This window comes from Caloenas nicobarica, unplaced genomic scaffold (assembly GCF_036013445.1).
Source record: "Caloenas nicobarica isolate bCalNic1 unplaced genomic scaffold, bCalNic1.hap1 Scaffold_1601, whole genome shotgun sequence".
Classification (NCBI taxonomy): domain Eukaryota; kingdom Metazoa; phylum Chordata; class Aves; order Columbiformes; family Columbidae; genus Caloenas; species Caloenas nicobarica.
Window position 1 is genome coordinate 1 of NW_027017096.1, and position 17,030 is coordinate 17,030.

The 17,030-nt window shown below is 65.6% G+C and overlaps 2 protein-coding genes across 2 annotated transcripts; one reads left to right on the forward strand and one right to left on the reverse strand.

Moving 5' to 3' along the window:
- Positions 1-72: 72 nt before the first annotated feature.
- On the forward strand, positions 73-5,388 carry PNKP (polynucleotide kinase 3'-phosphatase; the record flags this gene model as incomplete). Its single annotated transcript, XM_065657960.1, is given in 12 exon segments — positions 73-180; positions 261-332; positions 776-824; positions 1,210-1,280; positions 2,404-2,496; positions 2,575-2,670; positions 2,748-2,810; positions 3,409-3,495; positions 3,497-3,519; positions 4,226-4,338; positions 4,460-4,502; positions 5,067-5,388. Coding segments are annotated over 12 exon segments (948 nt in total), but the record flags the coding sequence as incomplete, so codon positions are not given.
- Positions 5,261-16,736, reverse strand: RUVBL2 (RuvB like AAA ATPase 2). Its single transcript, XM_065657962.1, has 15 exons — positions 16,307-16,736; positions 15,066-15,114; positions 14,601-14,656; positions 13,665-13,806; positions 12,243-12,372; positions 11,019-11,085; positions 10,825-10,931; positions 9,510-9,603; positions 8,679-8,802; positions 8,010-8,104; positions 7,826-7,944; positions 7,610-7,729; positions 6,815-6,944; positions 5,970-6,084; positions 5,261-5,336 (listed from the first exon to the last, which is right to left on the reverse strand). The coding sequence occupies exons 1-15, from the start codon at positions 16,313-16,315 to the stop codon at positions 5,311-5,313; spliced, it is 1,383 nt and encodes a 460-aa protein (XP_065514034.1). The 5' UTR covers positions 16,316-16,736; the 3' UTR covers positions 5,261-5,310.
- Between the last annotated feature and the right edge of the window lie 294 nt (positions 16,737-17,030).

Consider the following 17,030-nt stretch of genomic DNA (forward strand, 5'->3'; position numbering starts at 1 on the left):
AAACCAGCCCCCCCAAGGCCCCCCAAATCCCTCTGAACCCCCACACCCCCCTGACCCCCCATTTCCCCCCAGCTCGTGATCTTCACCAACCAACTGGGCATTTCCCGCGGGCGCCTCCGGCCCCAGGAGTTCAAGGTCAAGGTCGAGGCCGTGACCCAGCGCCTGGGGCTCCCCCTGCAGGTCCGTGGGGCCCCCCGGGGTTTTGGGGACCCCCCCGGAGTTTTGGGGGGCCCCCATGAGCTCTGGGACCCCCATTCCAGGTGCTGGTGGCGACGGGGCCGGGGATTTACCGGAAACCAGTGCTGGGGATGTGGGACCATCTGTGCCGGGAGGTGAACTGGGGGGGACTGGGAGGGACTGGGGGGGACTGGGAGGGATTGGGGGGGATTGGGAGGGATTGGAGGGACTGGGGGGGATTGGGGGGGATTGGGGGGGATTGGGAGGGACTGGGAGGGATTGGGAGGGATTGGGGGGGACTGGGAGGGACTGGGAGGGATTGGGGGAACTAGGGGGCACTGGGAAGGACTGGGGGGGGCACTGGGAGGAAACTGGTGGGCACTGGGAGGGACTGGGGGGACTGGGAGGGACTGGGAGGATTGGGGGGGACTGGGAGGGATTGGGGGAACTGGGGGGCACTGGGAAGGACTGGGGGGCACTGGGAGGGAATTGGGGGGACTGGGAGGGGGCTGAGGGATTGGGAGGAAGCTGGTGGGCACTGGGAGGGACTGGGGGGGTCACTGGTCTGAACTGGTGTCACTGGTCTGGGGTCCCGCAGGCCAACGGGGACGTGCCGGTGTCGGTGGCCGCGAGTTTCTACGTGGGGGGTGAGGGGGGATCGGGGGGTTCTGGGGGGTTCTGGGGGTTTTGGGGGGTCCCTGGGGGGATTTGGGGGGTTCTGGGAGGGGGTGAGGGGGTCCTGGGGGTTTTTGGGGGGGTCCCAGAGACTCTGGGGGGTCCCGGGGGGGGGTTCAGGGGATTTTGGGGGGTCCTGGGGGGGTTCCTGGGGGTTCAAGGGAATTTGGAGGGTCAGGGGGATTTTGGGGAGTCCTGGTTTTTTTGGGGGGGGATCCCAGAGACTTTGGGGGGTCCTGGGGGGGGTCTCTGGGGCTTTAAGGGAATTTGGGGGGATCCCGCGGAGGTCTTGGGTTTTTTTGGGGGGGTTCTCAGGGTTTTTTGGGTCCAACCCCTTTGGTTTTCTGTCCCCCCCAGACGCCGCCGGGCGCCCCCAGAATTGGGCCCCCGGGCGCAAGAAAAAGGATTTTTCCTGCAGCGACCGACTGGTGGGGACCCCAAACCCCCCCGGGACCCCAAAACCCCCCCCCGGGACCCCAAAACCCCCCCGGGACCCAAAACCCCCCTGGGACCCCAAAAACCCTTCCCGGGACCCCAAAACAACCCCCGGGACCCCAAAAACCCCTCCCGGGACCCCAAAACAACCCCCGGGACCCCAAATCCCCTGGAACCCCCCACGCCCCCCTAAATTCTCCCAGGAGCCCCCAAATCTTGGAGACCCTCCCATTCCCTCCCAGTTCATCCCAGTTTGCTCCCAGTAACCCCGGTGTCCCCAGTTCGCTCCCGGTGTCCCAGTTTGTCCCCAGTTTCTCGCGGTAACCCCGCTGTCCCCAGTTTTGTCCCCAGTGTCCCCAGTGTCCCCAGTTCCTCGCGGTAACCCCGCTGTCCCCAGTTTTGTCCCCAGTGTCCCCAGTTTGTCCCCAGTTCCTCGCGGTAACCCCGCTGTCCCCAGTTTGTCCCCAGTGTCCCCAGTGTCCCCAGTTCCTCGCGGTAACCCCGCTGTCCCCAGTTTGTCCCCAGTGTCCCCAGTGTCCCCAGTTCCTCGCGGTAACCCCGCTGTCCCCAGTTTGTCCCCCAGTGTTCCCAGTTTGTCCCCAGTTCCTCGCGGTAACCCCGCTGTCCCCAGTTTGTCCCCAGTTTGTCCCCAGTTCCTCGCGGTAACCCCGCTGTCCCCAGTTTGTCCCCAGTTTGTCCCCAGTTCCTCGCGGTAACCCCGCTGTCCCCAGTTTGTCCCCAGTTTGTCCCCAGTGTCCCCAGTTTGTCCCCAGTTCCTCGCGGTAACCCCGGTGTCCCCAGTTTGTCCCCAGTGTCCCCAGTTTGTCCCCAGTTCCTCGCGGTAACCCCGCTGTCCCCAGTGTCCCCAGTGTCCCCAGTTCCTCGCGGTAACCCCGCTGTCCCCAGTTTGTCCCCAGTGTCCCCAGTGTCCCCAGTTCCTCGCGGTAACCCCGCTGTCCCCAGTTTGTCCCCAGTGTCCCCAGTGTCCCCAGTTCCTCGCGGTAACCCCGCTGTCCCCAGTTTGTCCCCAGTGTCCCCAGTTCCTCGCGGTAACCCCGCTGTCCCCAGTTTGTCCCCAGTGTCCCCAGTTCCTCGCGGTAACCCCGCTGTCCCCAGTTCGCTCTCAACTCTGGGCTGCGTTTCCTGACCCCCGAGGAATTCTTCCTGGGCTGGGCCCCCGCGCCCTTCGACCTGCCGACCTTTGACCCCGTGAGTGACCCCCCCGCCCCCGCCCCGCCCCCCCCGGAGAGCCAGGCCTGACCTCTGACCTTTGCCCTCTGCCCCCAGCGCCAGCTCGACCCCGCGGCGCCGCTTTGGGACCCCCCCGACGTCCCCCTGGTGGCGACCGGGCCCGAGGTCGTGGTGGCCGTGGGGTACCCGGGGGTGAGTGACCTCTGACCCTTGACCCCAGCCTGGCCCTTGACCCCAACCTGACCTTTGACCTTGACCTCTGCCCCCCAGCCGGCAAATCCACCTTCCTGAAGCGGCACTTTGTCCCCGCCGGATACGCCCACGTCAGCCGGGTGAGGGGGGACGGGTCCAGCCCCGTCACCGGCCCCACGGCTCCATAACCGGCCCCACAGCCATAACCGGCCCCACAGCCCCCATAGCCCCCCCATAGCCCCCCCATAGCCCCCCATAGCCCCCCACAGCCCCATAACCGGCCCCACAGCCCCATAACCGGCCCCACAGCCCCCCATAGCCCCCCCCATAGCCCCCCATAGCCCCCCACAGCCCCGTAACCGGCCCCCCAGCCCCATAACCGGCCCCCCAGCCCCCCATTTCCCCTCAGCCCCACAATCCCCTCCCCCACAGGGGGCGGAGCCAATCCCTCCCCTCGGGCCCCACCGTTGCCCCTTTAAGCCGCCATCGCCCCTTTAAAGCCCCCCCCACCTGTGCCCCCCCCCCCCCCCCCCCGCGTGCCCCCCCCCCCCCCGCTGTGCTCCCGGCGTCTCGTCCAATCAGCGCCGGGGGGCGGAGCTGCGGCGGACGGAGGGGGCGGGGCCTGAGGGCGACGGGGCGCGGGAGGGGTCAGTCCGCGAGCGGCTGCGGGAGCGCGGGGAGGTGAGGGGGGGCCGCGATGGGACCCCGTGCGGCCCCCCGTGACCGCCGGTGCCCCAGGACGTCCTGGGCTCCTGGCAGCGCTGCGTGGCCGCCTGCGAGGCCGCCCTGGCCAAGGGCCGCCCCGTCGTCATCGACAACACCAACCCCCGACCCCCCCGCGCGGCAAAGGTGACACCGGGGGGGCCCAAACCTGGGGGGGGGCCCAAAACCTGGGGGAGCCCCAAAACCTGGGGGGGGGGAGCCCAAAACCTGGGGGAGCCCAAAACCTGGGGGGGGGACAAAACCTGGGGGGGGCCCCAAAACCTGGGGGGGTACCCAAAACCTGGGGGGGGACCCAAAACCTGGGGGGGGCCCAAAACCTGGGGGGGGGACAAAACCTGGGGGGGGCCCCAAAACCTGGGGGGGCCAAAACCTGGGGGGGGGGGCCCAAAACCTGGGGGGGACAAAACCTGGGGGGGGGCCCCAAAACCTGGGGGGGGCCCCAAAACCTGGGGGGGGGCCAAAACCTGGGGGGGAGCCCCAAAACCTGGGGGGTACCCAAAACCTGGGGGGGAGCCCCAAAACCTGGGGGGGGGGCCAAAACCTGGGGGGGGGCACAAAACCTGGGGGCCCTGAACAGCCCGGGATAGGGAGCGATGGACCCTGCGTGGGACCCCAAAACCCCCCAGGACCCCCCAGGACTCTCAGGGACCTCCAAATACCCCCCAAACCCTCCTGGGACCCCCCAAACTCACCGGGATCCCCCGGAATCCCCAAATAGCCCCCAGGACCCCCCCAAAAAACCCCTTTGGATCCCCCCAGGACCTCCCCCCAGATTCTCCCAGGAACCCCCAAACTCCCCCAAATCCCCCCCCCCGAACCCCCATTTCCGCAGGTACGTGTCCTGCGCTCGAGCCGCCTCCGTCCCCTGTCGCTGCCTCCACTTCACGGCCACCCTGGAGCAGGCGCGACACACCTGCCGGGTACGGGGACGGGCTTTGGGGGGCCTGACCCCGCCGGGGGGTTTGGGGGGCCTGACCCCGCCGGGGGGGGTTTGGGGGGCCCTGCTTTCCCCCTGAACCCCGTTTTTCGGTGTCGCGTCCCCCAAAAGTTCCGGATATGACGGAAAGCGGCCACGTCCCCGTCACCGAGGTCGTTCTGCAGGGGTACAGGTGAGGGGGGCCCTGGGGGTTTTGGGGGGACCCGGGGCTGGGGGGGCCTGGAAGGGTTTTGGGGGGGTTCTATGGGGGGTTGGGGTGAGATTGGGATTTTGGGGGGATCCGGGGGGCTTGGGGGGTCCTAAAGATTTTGGGGGGACCCCGGGGGTGTTTTGGGGGGTCCTAAAGATTTTGGGGGGACCCCGGGGTGTTTTGGGGGTCCTAAAGATTTTGGGGGACCCCGGGGGTGTTTTGGGGGGTCCTAAAGATTTGGGGGGGACCCCGGGGTGTTTTGGGGGGGTCCTAGCCCCCACCCTGACCCAAATTCTCACCGTTTTACCCCATTTCTTCTTTTTCCTCCTCGCTTTTCTCTCTCCCCGCACCCCCGTTTTTGTGCCTTTTACCCTTCCCCAATTTCTCCCCTTTTTTCCGCCATTTCTCCCCATTTTCCTCATTCGTGGGGGGGTTCACCCCAATTCCCCCCCGGTTTTCCTCATTCCCCCCATTCCCGCCGCCCCACTCTCCACGTTGCCCATTCCTGGGCATTTTCACCCCATTTCGGGGGTGGTTCCCCCCCAGGAGCCACTTTGTCCCCCCCTCCCCCGCCGAGGGTTTCTCCCAAATCCTCCGTGTCCCTTTTGTCCCCAATTTTGGGGACCCCGCGGACCCCGCGCGCCGGCGCCTCTTCCTGCAGTTCAGCGAGGGCTGAGCCGCCCCCGAACCCCGAACCCCAATAAAGGCGTCGCCCCTCCCCCCACAAAGGGACCCAGGCGTCCGGCTCCAAACGCGGTTTATGGTACAGCGTGGGGGAGGGGCGGGGGGGTCACGGCGTTTCCATTGATTCGCCCTCTGTGAGACGCGGGGGAGGGGACAGTCAGGGACCCCCCGGTGTCCCCCACAATGTCCCCACATCCCCAATGTCCCCGTGTCCTCCTGTCCCATTCCCCCGCAGTGTCCCCCCCCATGTCCCTCCGTCCCCCTGTCCCCCCATGTTCCCCTATATCCCCATGTCCCTCTGTCGCTCCCTGTCCCCCCGTCCCCCCATGTCCCCCTATGTCCCCATGTCCCCCCTATGTCCCCCTGTCCCCCCATCTCCCCCCGTCTCCCCATGTCCCCCTATGTCCCCATGTCCCCCCATCCCCCCATGTCCCCCTGTCCCCCCCATGTCCCCATGTCCCCCTGTCCCCCCATCTCCCCCTGTCCCCCCATGTCCCCTCCATGTCCCCATGTCCCCCCATGTCCCCCCGTCTCCCCATGTCCCCCTGTCCCCCCCGTCCCCCCATCTCCCCATGTCCCCCTATGTCCCCATGTCCCTCTGTCCCCTCCATGTCCCCATGTCCCCCCCTGTCCCCCCATGTCCCCCTATGTCCCTATGTCCCTCTGTCCCCTCCATGTCCCCCCGTCCCCCCATCTCCCCATGTCCCCCTATGTCCCCATGTCCCTCTGTCCCCTCCATGTCCCCCCGTCCCCCCCGGGCCTCACTGAGCTCGTTGAACAGAAACGCCTCCTGATACTCCCTCATGTACTGGGTGGAACGCGACTCGTCCAGGAACAGCGAGTACACGCGCTTGATGTCCTCGACCTGCACCTCGCCGCCCTGCGCCCCGAGCGTCAGGGACCCCCAAACCCGGGGGAGCCCCCCGGGGCACCCCCCAAACCCAGGGGAACCCCCCAGGGACCCCCCAAACCCAGGGGAACCCCCCAGGGACCCCCCAAGTCCAGGGGCACCCCCCAAACCCAGGGGAGCCCCCCAAACCCAGGGGAGCCCCCCAGAGCCCCCCCAAGTCCAGGGGAACCCCCCAAACCCAGGGGAGCCCCCCAGAGCCCCCCCAAGTCCAGGGGAACCCCCCAAACCCAGGGGAACCCCCCAGGGACCCCCCAAGTCCAGGGGAACCCCCCCAAACCCGGGGGAGCCCCCCGGGGCACCCCCCAAACCCAGGGGAACCCCCCAGGGACCCCCCAAGTCCAGGGGAACCCCCCCAAACCCGGGGGAGCCCCCCGGGGCACCCCCCAAACCCAGGGGAACCCCCCAGAGCCCCCCCAAGTCCAGGGGAACCCCCCAAACCCAGGGGAACCCCCCAGGGACCCCCCAAGTCCAGGGGACCCCGCCAAACCCAGGGGAGCCCCCCAGGGACCCCCCAAGTCCAGGGGACCCCGCCAAACCCGGGGGATCCCACAGACCCCACCCAGGCCCCCCAAACACCCTCAGTTCCCTTCCCACTAATCTGGGGATCCCACCCCCGAACCGCCAAGGAAGGGACCCCGGCGTCCGGGCCCCCCACAAAAAGGGACCCAGGAGTCCGGGCCCCACAGCGAGGGCCGCGCACCTTCCTCTTGCGCGCCACCAGGCTGGCGGCCGTGATGAGCTGCATGGCGTAGCGCAGCGACGTCTCCAGCCCGATGCGCGTCAGCACCGAGTACGCGTCCTCCGTCATCTCCACGTCCTCCTCCTCGCACCTGCCACCCCACGCGTCAGGGGGCCCCCCGGGGGCTGCCGAGGGCCCCAGGGGGTTTTGGGGTCCCCCACCTGATCCTGAGGCCCCATTTCCACCCACAAAGTGCTTTGGCGGCTGCACTAGAAGTGATTTCTGTTCCCCTCCTTGCTGCGGATCTGGGAGTCCCGGGGGAATTTTGGGGGTGTTGGGGGGGGTTGGGGCTCCCAGGAGGGATTTTGGGGTCCCCCCGTTGTGCTTCGGGGTCCCCACCAGATCTTGAGGATCCATTTGCACCCAGACCCCACTTAGGGGGACTTAGAACCAGGTTCTACCCCCTTGGGCGTCAGTGGGAGTCCTGGGGGGAATTTGGGGTCCCAGGGGGGATTTTAGGGTCCCAAGGGGTTTTTGGGGTCTCCCCATTGTGTTTTGGGGTCCCCACCTGATCTCGAGCATCTATTTGCACCCACAATCAGGTTCTACCCCTTGGGCGGCACTGGGAGTCTGGGAGTCCGGGGGGGAATTTGGGGTTCCCAGGGTGGGTTTTGGGGTTCCTGGGGCGGGTTTTGGGGTTCCCGGGGGGGTATTTGGGGTGCCAGGGGGTTTGGGGTTCCCAGGGCGGGTTTTGGGGTTCCCGGGGGGGTTTTGGGGCCCCGGGGGGGTTTTGGGGTCCCCGGGTTTGGGGCTCACCGGATCTTGAGGATCTGCTTGGTCTCCTTGTCGCTGTACGGGGCCGTGGAGATGATGAGCAGCCGGTCCAGCAGGTCCAGGGGCAGCCCGTGCGGGCTCTGGTAGTTGGTGCCACGGATCCTGGGGGGGGACAGGGTGGGGGACAGTGTGGGGGGACAGTGTGGGGGGACGGGACAGCGGGGGGCACGGGGCAAGGTGGGGTGCCGGGGGCCGCACCGGGTGATGCCGCGGTTGGTGGCCATGACCAGCACGGGCGCCATGTCGCTCTCCAGCGCGCGGTTCAGGAACGAGAAGCACTCGATGTCCAGCATGTGAACCTCGTCGATGAACAGCACCTGCGGGGGCCGGGGGGGTCAGGGGGGCCGGGGGCTCGGGGCTCTGGGGGCCTTGGGGCGCTCACCCCCGGGATGACGTCGGCCTTTCCCTCCTCGCGCCACTCGGACACTTTGGCGTTGATCTGCTCGCGAACCTCGGCCTTGATCTCGCCCGTGTCGCCTGTGGGGTTGGGGTTACGGGGGTCTGGGGGGATCTGGGAGGATTTGGGGGTTATGGGGGAACTCGGGGGGGATTTGGGGGGTCACGGGGGGCCTTGGGGGGCGGTTCTGGGACGCAGGGAACACTTGGGGGGCAGCTGAGGCTGAGGCAGCCCCGGGGGACAAGGGGCAGTTGTGGGTCTGGGGGCAGTTCGTGGGTCCCGGGGTCAGCCGTGGGTCAGCCGTGGGTCAGCCGTGGGTCAGCCGTGGGTCAGTACCCGAGAACAGCGCCAGGAAGCCCTGGCGTGGACGACGGGCAGTTGTGGCTCCCAGGGTCAGTTGTGGGTCCCGGGGTTGGTTTGGGGGCCGGTTATGGGTCCCGGGGGTCGGTTATGGGTCCCGGGGGCTGGTTATGGGTCCTGGGGGCCGGTTATGGGTCGGTTATGGGTTCTGGGGGTCGGTTATGGGTCCTGGGGGTCGGTTATGGGTCCCGGGGGCCGGTTATGGGTCAGTTATGGGTCCCGGGGGCCGGTTATGGGTCCCAGGGGTTGGTTATGGGTCCCGGGGCCGGTTATGGGTCAGCCGGGGGTCGGTACCCGAGAACAGCGCCAGGAAGCCCTGCGTGCGGCTGTTGATGACGTCGATCTCGTGCAGCGACACCGTGTGAACGACCTCCTTGCGCTTCTGCAGCTCCCCGTCCGGGCACTGCACGAACTTGGTCTGTGGGGCGGGAATGGGGTGAGGAGACCCACAGAGCCCCCAGCCCCACACATCCCAGCCCCACACATCCCAGCCCCACAGACCCCCCAGCTCCCGTCCGGACACTGCACGAACTTGGTCTGTGGGGCGGGAATGGGGTGAGGAGACCCACAGAGCCCCCAGCCCCACACATCCCAGCCCCACACAACCCAGCCCCACACATCACCCAGCCCCACACATCACCCAGCCCCACACATCCCAACCCCCCAGACATCCCAGCCCCCATCCAGACGCTGCACAAACTTGGTCTGTGGGGTGGGAATGGGGTCAGGGGACCCACACATCCCAGCCCCACACATCACCCAGCCCCACACATCCCAGCCCCACGCATCACCCAGCCCCACACATCACCCAGCCCCACACATCTCAGCCCCACAGACCCCCCAGGTCCTGTCCGGACACTGCATGAACTTGGTCTGTGGGGCGGGAATGGGGTCAGGGGACCCACACATCCCAGCCCCACACATCCCAGCCCCACACATCACCCAGCCCCACACATCTCAGCCCCACAGACCCCCCAGCTCCTGTCTGGACACTGCATGAACTTGGTCTGTGGGGCGGGAATGGGGTCAGGGGACCCACACATCCCAGCCCCACACATCCCAGCCCCACACATCACGCAGCCCCACACCCCCCCGCGCCCCACACGTGCCCCACGCGTGCCCCACCTGCGCCCCCATGGCGTCGTAGTCGCGCGCGCGGGTGAACGAGCGGCCCAGCTTGGAGATCTTGCCCGTGGCCTTGTCGATGGTGATCACGTCCCTGGGAGCGGCCCAGCGGGGTCCCGGCCCCATGTTGGGGTCCCGGCCCCGTTTTGGGGTCCCGGCCCCATGTTGGGGGTCCCGGCCCCATGGTTGGGGTCCCGGCCCCATGTTGGGGGTCCCGGCCCCATGTTGGGGTCCCGGCCCCATGGTTGGGGTCCCGGCCCCATGTTGGGGGTCCCAGCCCCATGGTTGGGGTCCCGGCCCCATTTTGGGGGTCCCAGCCCCATGGTTGGGGTCCCGGCCCCATGTTGGGGTCCCGGCCCCATGGTTGGGGTCCCAGCCCTGTTTTGGGGTCCCGGCCCCGTTTTGGGGGTCCCGGCCCCATGGTTGGGGGTCCCGGCCCCATGTTGGGGTCCCGGCCCCGTTGTTGGGGTCCCGGCCCTGTTTTGGGGTCCTGGCCCCATTTTGGGGTCCCAGCCCCGTTTTGGGGTCCCGGCCCCCCCCGCCCCCCCGAGGCTCTTTTCACCCATTTTAAGGCTTTTTTTTTTTAACGCTATTTGATGTTTTCTCCCCCCTGCTCTGGTTTCCTACGCCGCCTTTTTAAGGCGTCCATACCCCAAAACGAAGTTTTTTTACTCAAAAGTTACACTTTCAATTCTAAACTAAAAGAGTCCTACCCCAAAACACGAGGTTTTCACCCCGTTTTACAACTTCCTCGCGCTATTTTCACAGTTTTCATCCAGCTCCAGGCCGCTCCTGCCACTTTCTTCCTTCTCGTTTCTAGGTACTCACTCTATTTCCGCAGGTTTTAGTCTCCTTTAGCACTTTTTCAACCCGCTTTGGGCTTTTTTGTGCCGCTTTCGAGCATTTTCGCCCCATTTTCACGTGTTCCCGCATGACTCGGGTTTTTTTAATCTCATTTTTCTGCTTTTTTACCTCATTTCAGGCCCATTTTGAGGCCGAGATGCCATTTTCAGCTGCCCCCCCCCCCCCCATTTTGAGACCCATTTCACCCCGATTTCAGGAGGTTTTCCCCCAAATTTCACCCCCGACACCTCAATCTCGGGGTCCCCCCCAATTTTGGGGTTCCCCCCTCTATTTTGGGGTCTCTCTGCCTCATTTTGGGGCCCCAGACACCACTTTGAGCCGCCCCCCGACCCGTTTCGGTGCCACTTCGAGACCCATTTCACCCCGATTTCAGGAGGTTTTCCCCCAAATTTCACCCCCCGACACCTCAATCTCGGGGTCCCCCCCACATTTTGGGGTCCCCCCCACTCACCCCGCCTGCACCTTCTCCTTCGTCAGCGATTCGATCATTTTTGTCCCCAAATCGTAAATCGTCTCCATTTCCGTCGTCTTCAGCGTCAGCTTCCCCACTTTGGTTCCCTGCGGGGGGAGCAGCGGGAGGAGTTTTGGGGTGTTTTGGGGGATTTTGGGGTCCCCTGGAGGGTTTTTGGGGCGTCCCCCCCTCACCGTGCCGGTCGCCGGTCGATCGATCTGAATTTCCACCACTTCCCCCTCAATGATCTCGGTCTCCTCCCTGCGACAAAAATGAGGTAAAACACCCCGAAACTGAGAGCGGGACCCTAAAAATGACCGAGGGGACCCCAAAAATGGGGGGGGGGGGGGGGGTGAAATCGGGGAGAACCCCCCCGAAATCGGGTGAGGTTGGAGCGGGGCGCAGAACGGCGCCCGGGCCCCCGCAACCGGCCGGAATGGGGAAAAACCACAAAAACGAGGGAAAAAGCTTAAACGGCGCGGGGAAAGCGGAAAACGGGGTGAAAAGCCTCAAAACTGCAGCAGGAAAGAAAACACGAAGCTGAAAACGGGGCGAATACGACGGCGAAAGCGGCGCGAGCAAACAGAAAACAGCACAAAAAAGGCCCAAAACGGGTTAAAAAAATCAAATGAAAAAGGGCAAAACGGGCCGGGAAAAAAGGGACAAAAAAGCTGCGAATGGCGTAAAAATATACCAAAAAGAGAAAAAACCCGAAAATGGGCTGGAAAACATAAAATGGAAAGGAAAAGGCCAAAAATGAGGTGGAGAAAAGTTAAATCGGGGAAAAAAAACTGAGAATGGGCTGGTAAAAAATCAAGAGGGGAACAAGCAACTGAAAATGGAATAAAGTGGAAGAAAACCAAATAAAAAATGGGGTGAAAACGCCCTAAACTGTGCAAAAATGGTAACAACGGAGTAAAACGGCCCTAGAAGCGGGTGAGCGGCTGGTTTTTGGGGTAAAACCCGCGGGGTTTGGCTCACTTGATGCGCACGCCGATGGAGCGCCGGAAGGCTGCGGCGGGGGGGTTGGGGCTGGTTTTGGGGTAAAACCCGCAGGTTTTGGCTCACTTGATGCGCACGCCGATGGAGCGCCGGAAGGCTGCGGCAGGGGGGGTTGGGGTGTTTTTGGGGTAAAACAGCGGGGTTTTGGCTCACTTGATGCGCACGCCGATGGAGCGCCGGAAGGCTGCGGCGGGGGGGGTTGGGGCTGGTTTTGGGGTAAAACCTGCAGGTTTTGGCTCACTTGATGCGCACGCCGATGGAGCGCCGGAAGGCTGCGGCGGGGGGGGTTGGGGTGTTTTTGGGGTAAAACGGCGGGGTTTTGGCTCACTTGATGCGCACGCCGATGGAGCGCCGGAAGGCTGCGGCGGGGGGGGTTGGGGCTGGTTTTGGGGTAAAACGGCGGGGTTTTGGCTCACTTGATGCGCACGCCGATGGAGCGCCGGAAGGCCTGCGTCAGCGCCTCGGTGCGGCTCATCTCCAGGGAGAAGATCTCGCTGCCCGCGATGGCCGTGAACGGCGTCTCGGGGCCCAGCGCCTGCGCCAGCCCTGCAGCGGGACCGTCGGTGCCATTTGGGGACAACCCGCGGGGTTTGGGGACAATCCGCGGGGTTTGGGGACAATCAGTGCTATTTGGGGACAATCCGCGGGGTTTGGGGACAATCAGTGCTATTTGGGGACAATCAGTGCTATTTGGGGACAACCCGCGGGGTTTGGGGACAATCAGTGCTATTTGGGGACAACCCGCGGGGTTTGGGGACAATCAGTGCTATTTGGGGACAACCCACAGGGTTTGGGGACAACCCACGGGGTTTGGGGACAATCCGCAGGGTTTGGGGACAATCCGCGGGGTTTGGGGACAACCCGCGGGGTTTGGGGACAATCAGTGCTACTTGGGGACAATCCGCGGGGTTTGGGGACAATCCGCGGGGTTTGGGGACAACCCGCGGGGTTTGGGGACAATCAGTGCTATTTGGGGACAACCCGCGGGGTTTGGGAACAATCAGTGCTATTTGGGGACAACCTGCGGGGTTTGGGGACAATCCGTGGGGTTTGGGGACAATCAGTGCTACTTGGGGACAATCCGCGGGGTTTGGGGACAATCCGCGGGGTTTGGGGACAATCAGTGCTATTTGGGGACAATCCGCGGGGTTTGGGGACAACCCGCGGGGTTTGGGGACAATCAGTGCTATTTGGGGACAACCCGCGGGGTTTGGGGACAATCCGCAGGGTTTGCGGACAATCCGCGGGGTTTGGGGACAATCAGTGCTATTTGGAGACAATCCGCGGGGTTTGGGGACAATCAGTGCTATTTGGGGACAATCCGCGGGTTCGGGGACAATCAGTGCTATTTGGGGACAACCCACGGGGTTTGGGGACAACCCGCGGGGTTTGGGGACAACCCACGGGGTTTTAGGTCCAATCCCCATGGTTTTGGAGCTGGTCCCCGCAGTTTCGGGTCAATCTCTGCGGTTTGTGGCCAATCCCCGCGGCTCTGGGGCCGATCCTGCAGTTTTGGGGCGAATCCCTGCGGTTTTGGGGCTGATCGCACAGTTCTGGGGCGAATTCCCGCGGTTCTGGGGCCAATCCCCGCGGATTTGGGTCTGATCCCTGTGGATTTGGGGCGGATTCCTGTGGATTTCGGTGTGATCCCCGCGGTTCTGGGGCGGATTCCCGCGGTTCTGGGGCCGATCCCCGCGGTTCTGGGGCGGATTCCCATGGTTTTGGGGCCGATCCCTGCGGTTCTGGGGCGGATTCCCGTGGTTCTGGGGCGGATTCCCGCGGTTTTGGGGCGGATTCCCGCGGTTCTGGGGCGGATCCCCGCGGTTCTGGGCACGCACCCATGGCCACGGCGGTCTTGCCGGTGCCGGGCTGGCCGGCGATGAGCACGGCGCGTCCCGCGATGCGCCCGTCCCGGATCATCTCCAGCACCAGCCCCGCGGCGCGGCGCGCGCCCAGCTGGCCCACCATGCCCTGCGAAACCTGCAACCAAATCCCGCGTGTTTCACCCCAAAACAGCGCCCAAAACAGCGCCCGGCTGGCCCACCATGCCCTGGGAAACCTGCAACCAAATCCCGTGTGTTTCACCCCAAAACAGCGCCCAGCTGGCCCACCATGCCCTGCGAAACCTGCAACCGAATCCCGCGTGTTTCACCCCAAAACAGCGCCCAAAACAGCGCCCAGCTGGCCCACCATGCCCTGCGAAACCTGCAACCAAATCCCGCGTGTTTCACCCCAAAACAGCGCCCAAAACAGCGCCCAGCTGGCCCACCATGCCCTGGGAAACCTGCAACCAAATCCCACGTGTTTCACCCCAAAACAGCGCCCAAAACAGCGCCCAGCTGGCCCACCATGCCCTGCGAAACCTGCAACCAAATCCTGCGTGTTTCACCCCAAAACAGTGCCCAGCTGGCCCACCATGCCCTGGGAAACCTGCAACCAAATCCCGCGTGTTTCACCCCAAAACAGCGCCCAAAACAGCGCCCAGCTGGCCCACCGTGCCCTGCGAAACCCGCAACCGAATCCCGCGTGTTTCACCCCAAAACAGCGCCCAAAACAGCGCCCAGCTGGCCCACCATGCCCTGCGAAACCTGCAACCAAATCCCGCGTGTTTCACCCCAAAACAGCGCCCAGCTGGCCCACCATGCCCTGGGAAACCTGCAACCAAATCCCGCACATTTCACCCCAAAACAGCGCCCGGCTGGCCCACCATGTCCTGGGACACCTGTGGGCCAAATCCCGCAGGTTTCACCCCAAAACGCGGCGCCCCCCCGTACCTGTCGCGGCTCCAGTGCCTCGTCCAGCCCCAGCCCGCGGATGTGGGAGTGGGCGCCTGCGGCACAGAGCGGCTGAGCCCCGCGGCACCCCAAATCCCACCCGAATCGCCCCAAATCCCACCCGAGTGCCCCAAATCCCACCCGAATCGCCCCAAATCCCACCCGAGTGCCCCAAATCCCACCCGAGTGCCCCACATCCCACCCGAGTCGCCCTAAATCCTCTCCGGACTCCCCCAAATTCCACCCAAGTCGCCCCAAATCCTCTCCGGACTCCCCCACATTCCACCCGAGTTACCCCAAATTCCACCCGAGTTACCCCAAATCCCCTCCAAACCCCCCAAGTTACCCCAAATCCCCTCCGGACCTCCCGAATTCCACCCAAATCAGCCCCAAATCCCCTCCGGACTCCCCCAGCTCAGCTGCAAACTCTCCCAAACTCCCCCCAAACTCCCCCAGCCCCCTCACCGATGCGCTCGATCCGCGTCACGTCTCGAACCTCCGGAACTTTGGGGATCTGGGGGGGGCGCGGGGTCAGGGCGCCTGAACCCCCAAACCCCGTGACCCCCGAACCCCCTGACCCTGAACCCCCAAACCCCCTGACCCCGAACCCCCAAACCCCCTGACCCCCAAACCCCCTGACCCCGAACCCCCTGACCCTGAACCCCCAAACCCCCTGACCCCGAACCCCCAAACCCCCTGACCCCCAAACCCCCTGACCCCGAACCCCCTGACCCCGAACCCCCAAACCCCCTGACCCCGAACCCCCTGACCCCGAACCCCCAAACCCCCTGACCCCGAACCCCCTGACCCCGAACCCCCAAACCCCAAACCCCCTGACCCTGAACCCCCAAACCCCCTGACCCCGAACCCCCTGACCCCGAGCCCCCGAACCCCCCCGACCCCCACCCCCCGGACCCCCCAAATCCCCCCGACCCCCAAACCCCCAGAACTGCCCCTAAAACCCCAACCCCCTCAGCCCTCCCCAAACCACCGCGACCCCCCCCATCCCCTCGAGACCCCCCAAATGTATTGGCCCCCCACCCCCCAAACCCGCCCCCATCCCCCCAGGACCCCCCAAATGCCCCCGGGACCGCCCAAATCCCCTCAGGACCCCCGAAATGCCCCCGGGACCCCCCAAATCCCCTCAGGACCCCCCAAATCCCCTCGGGACCCCCCAAATGCCCCCGGGACCCCCCAAATCCCCTCGGGACCCCCCAAATGCCCTCAGGACCCCCCAAATGCCCCCGGGACCCCCCAAATCCCCTCAGGACCCCCCAAATCCCCTCGGGACCCCCCAAATGCCCCCGGGACCCCCCAAATCCCCTCGGGACCCCCCAAATCCCCTCGGGACCCCCCAAATGCCCCCGGGACCCCCCAAATCCCCTCGGGACCCCCCAAATGCCCCCGGGACCCCCCAAATCCCCTCAGGACCCCCCAAATCCCCTCGGGACCCCCCAAATGCCCCCGGGACCCCCCAAATCCCCTCAGGACCCCCCAAATCCCCTCGGGACCCCCCAAATGCCCTCAGGACCCCCCAAATCCCCTCGGGACCCCCCAAATGCCCTCAGGACCCCCCAAATCCCCTCGGGACCCCCCAAATGCCCTCGGGACCCCCCAAATCCCCTCGGGACCCCCCAAATGCCCCCGGGACCCCCCAAATCCCCTCGGGACCCCCCAAATCCCCTCAGGACCCCCCACCGCCCCACCGTTGCCATGGCGCCGATCGCTCCGCGCGGCCCTCTCGCTCTCCTCGCGCGCGCCGGAAGTGGCGCAGGGCGGGAAACGCGGGAAGGGGGCGGGGCCGACGCGGCGCGGGGGGGCGGAGCGGCCGCTCTGGCGCCTGCCTCTCTATGGTCCGCGGTCCTCCAGCACCGTCACGGCCTCCTGGGGGGGGCGGGGCTGCCCCATAGCTCGGCCTGTGCCCCATAGGCTGCCCCATAACCCCATAGCCTGCCCTATAGCTGTCCCATAGGCACTCCACAGCCCCACAGCCCGCCCCAGAGCTTCCTCATAGCTGCAAACCCTGCCCAGGAACTGTCCCGTTGCCCCATATCCTGCCCCATAGCCACATATCCTGCCCTATAGCTGCCCCATAAGTAGCACATAGCCCTGTAAGCTGCCCTATAGCCTCAACCTGCCACGTAGCTGGTCTATAGGTGACCCATGGGTACCCCGTAGCCTGCCCTAGAGCTGCCCCACAGCCCCATAACCTGCCCCCCAGCCCCCCACAGCCCCATAACCTGACCCCAGCCCCCCACAGCCCCATAGCCGGCCCCCCAGCCCCATATTTCCCCTCAGCCCCACAATCCCCTCCCCCACAGGGGGCGGAGCCAATCCCTCCCCTCGGGCCCCACCGTTGCCCCTTTAAGCCGCCATCGCCCCTTTAAGCCCCCCCCACCTGTCTCCCCTCCGCGTGCCCCCCCCTCTGTG

Coding starts and splice junctions, on each gene's coding strand:
- RUVBL2 (XM_065657962.1), bottom strand. Junction 11,086..12,242: donor TCCATCGGCGTGCGCATCAA/GTGAGCCAAAAC, acceptor TTTTTGTCGCAG/GGAGGAGACCGAGATCATTG. Junction 8,803..9,509: donor ACGACGCCATGGGGGCGCAG/GTGGGGCACGCG, acceptor CCCGCCCCACAG/ACCAAGTTCGTGCAGTGCCC.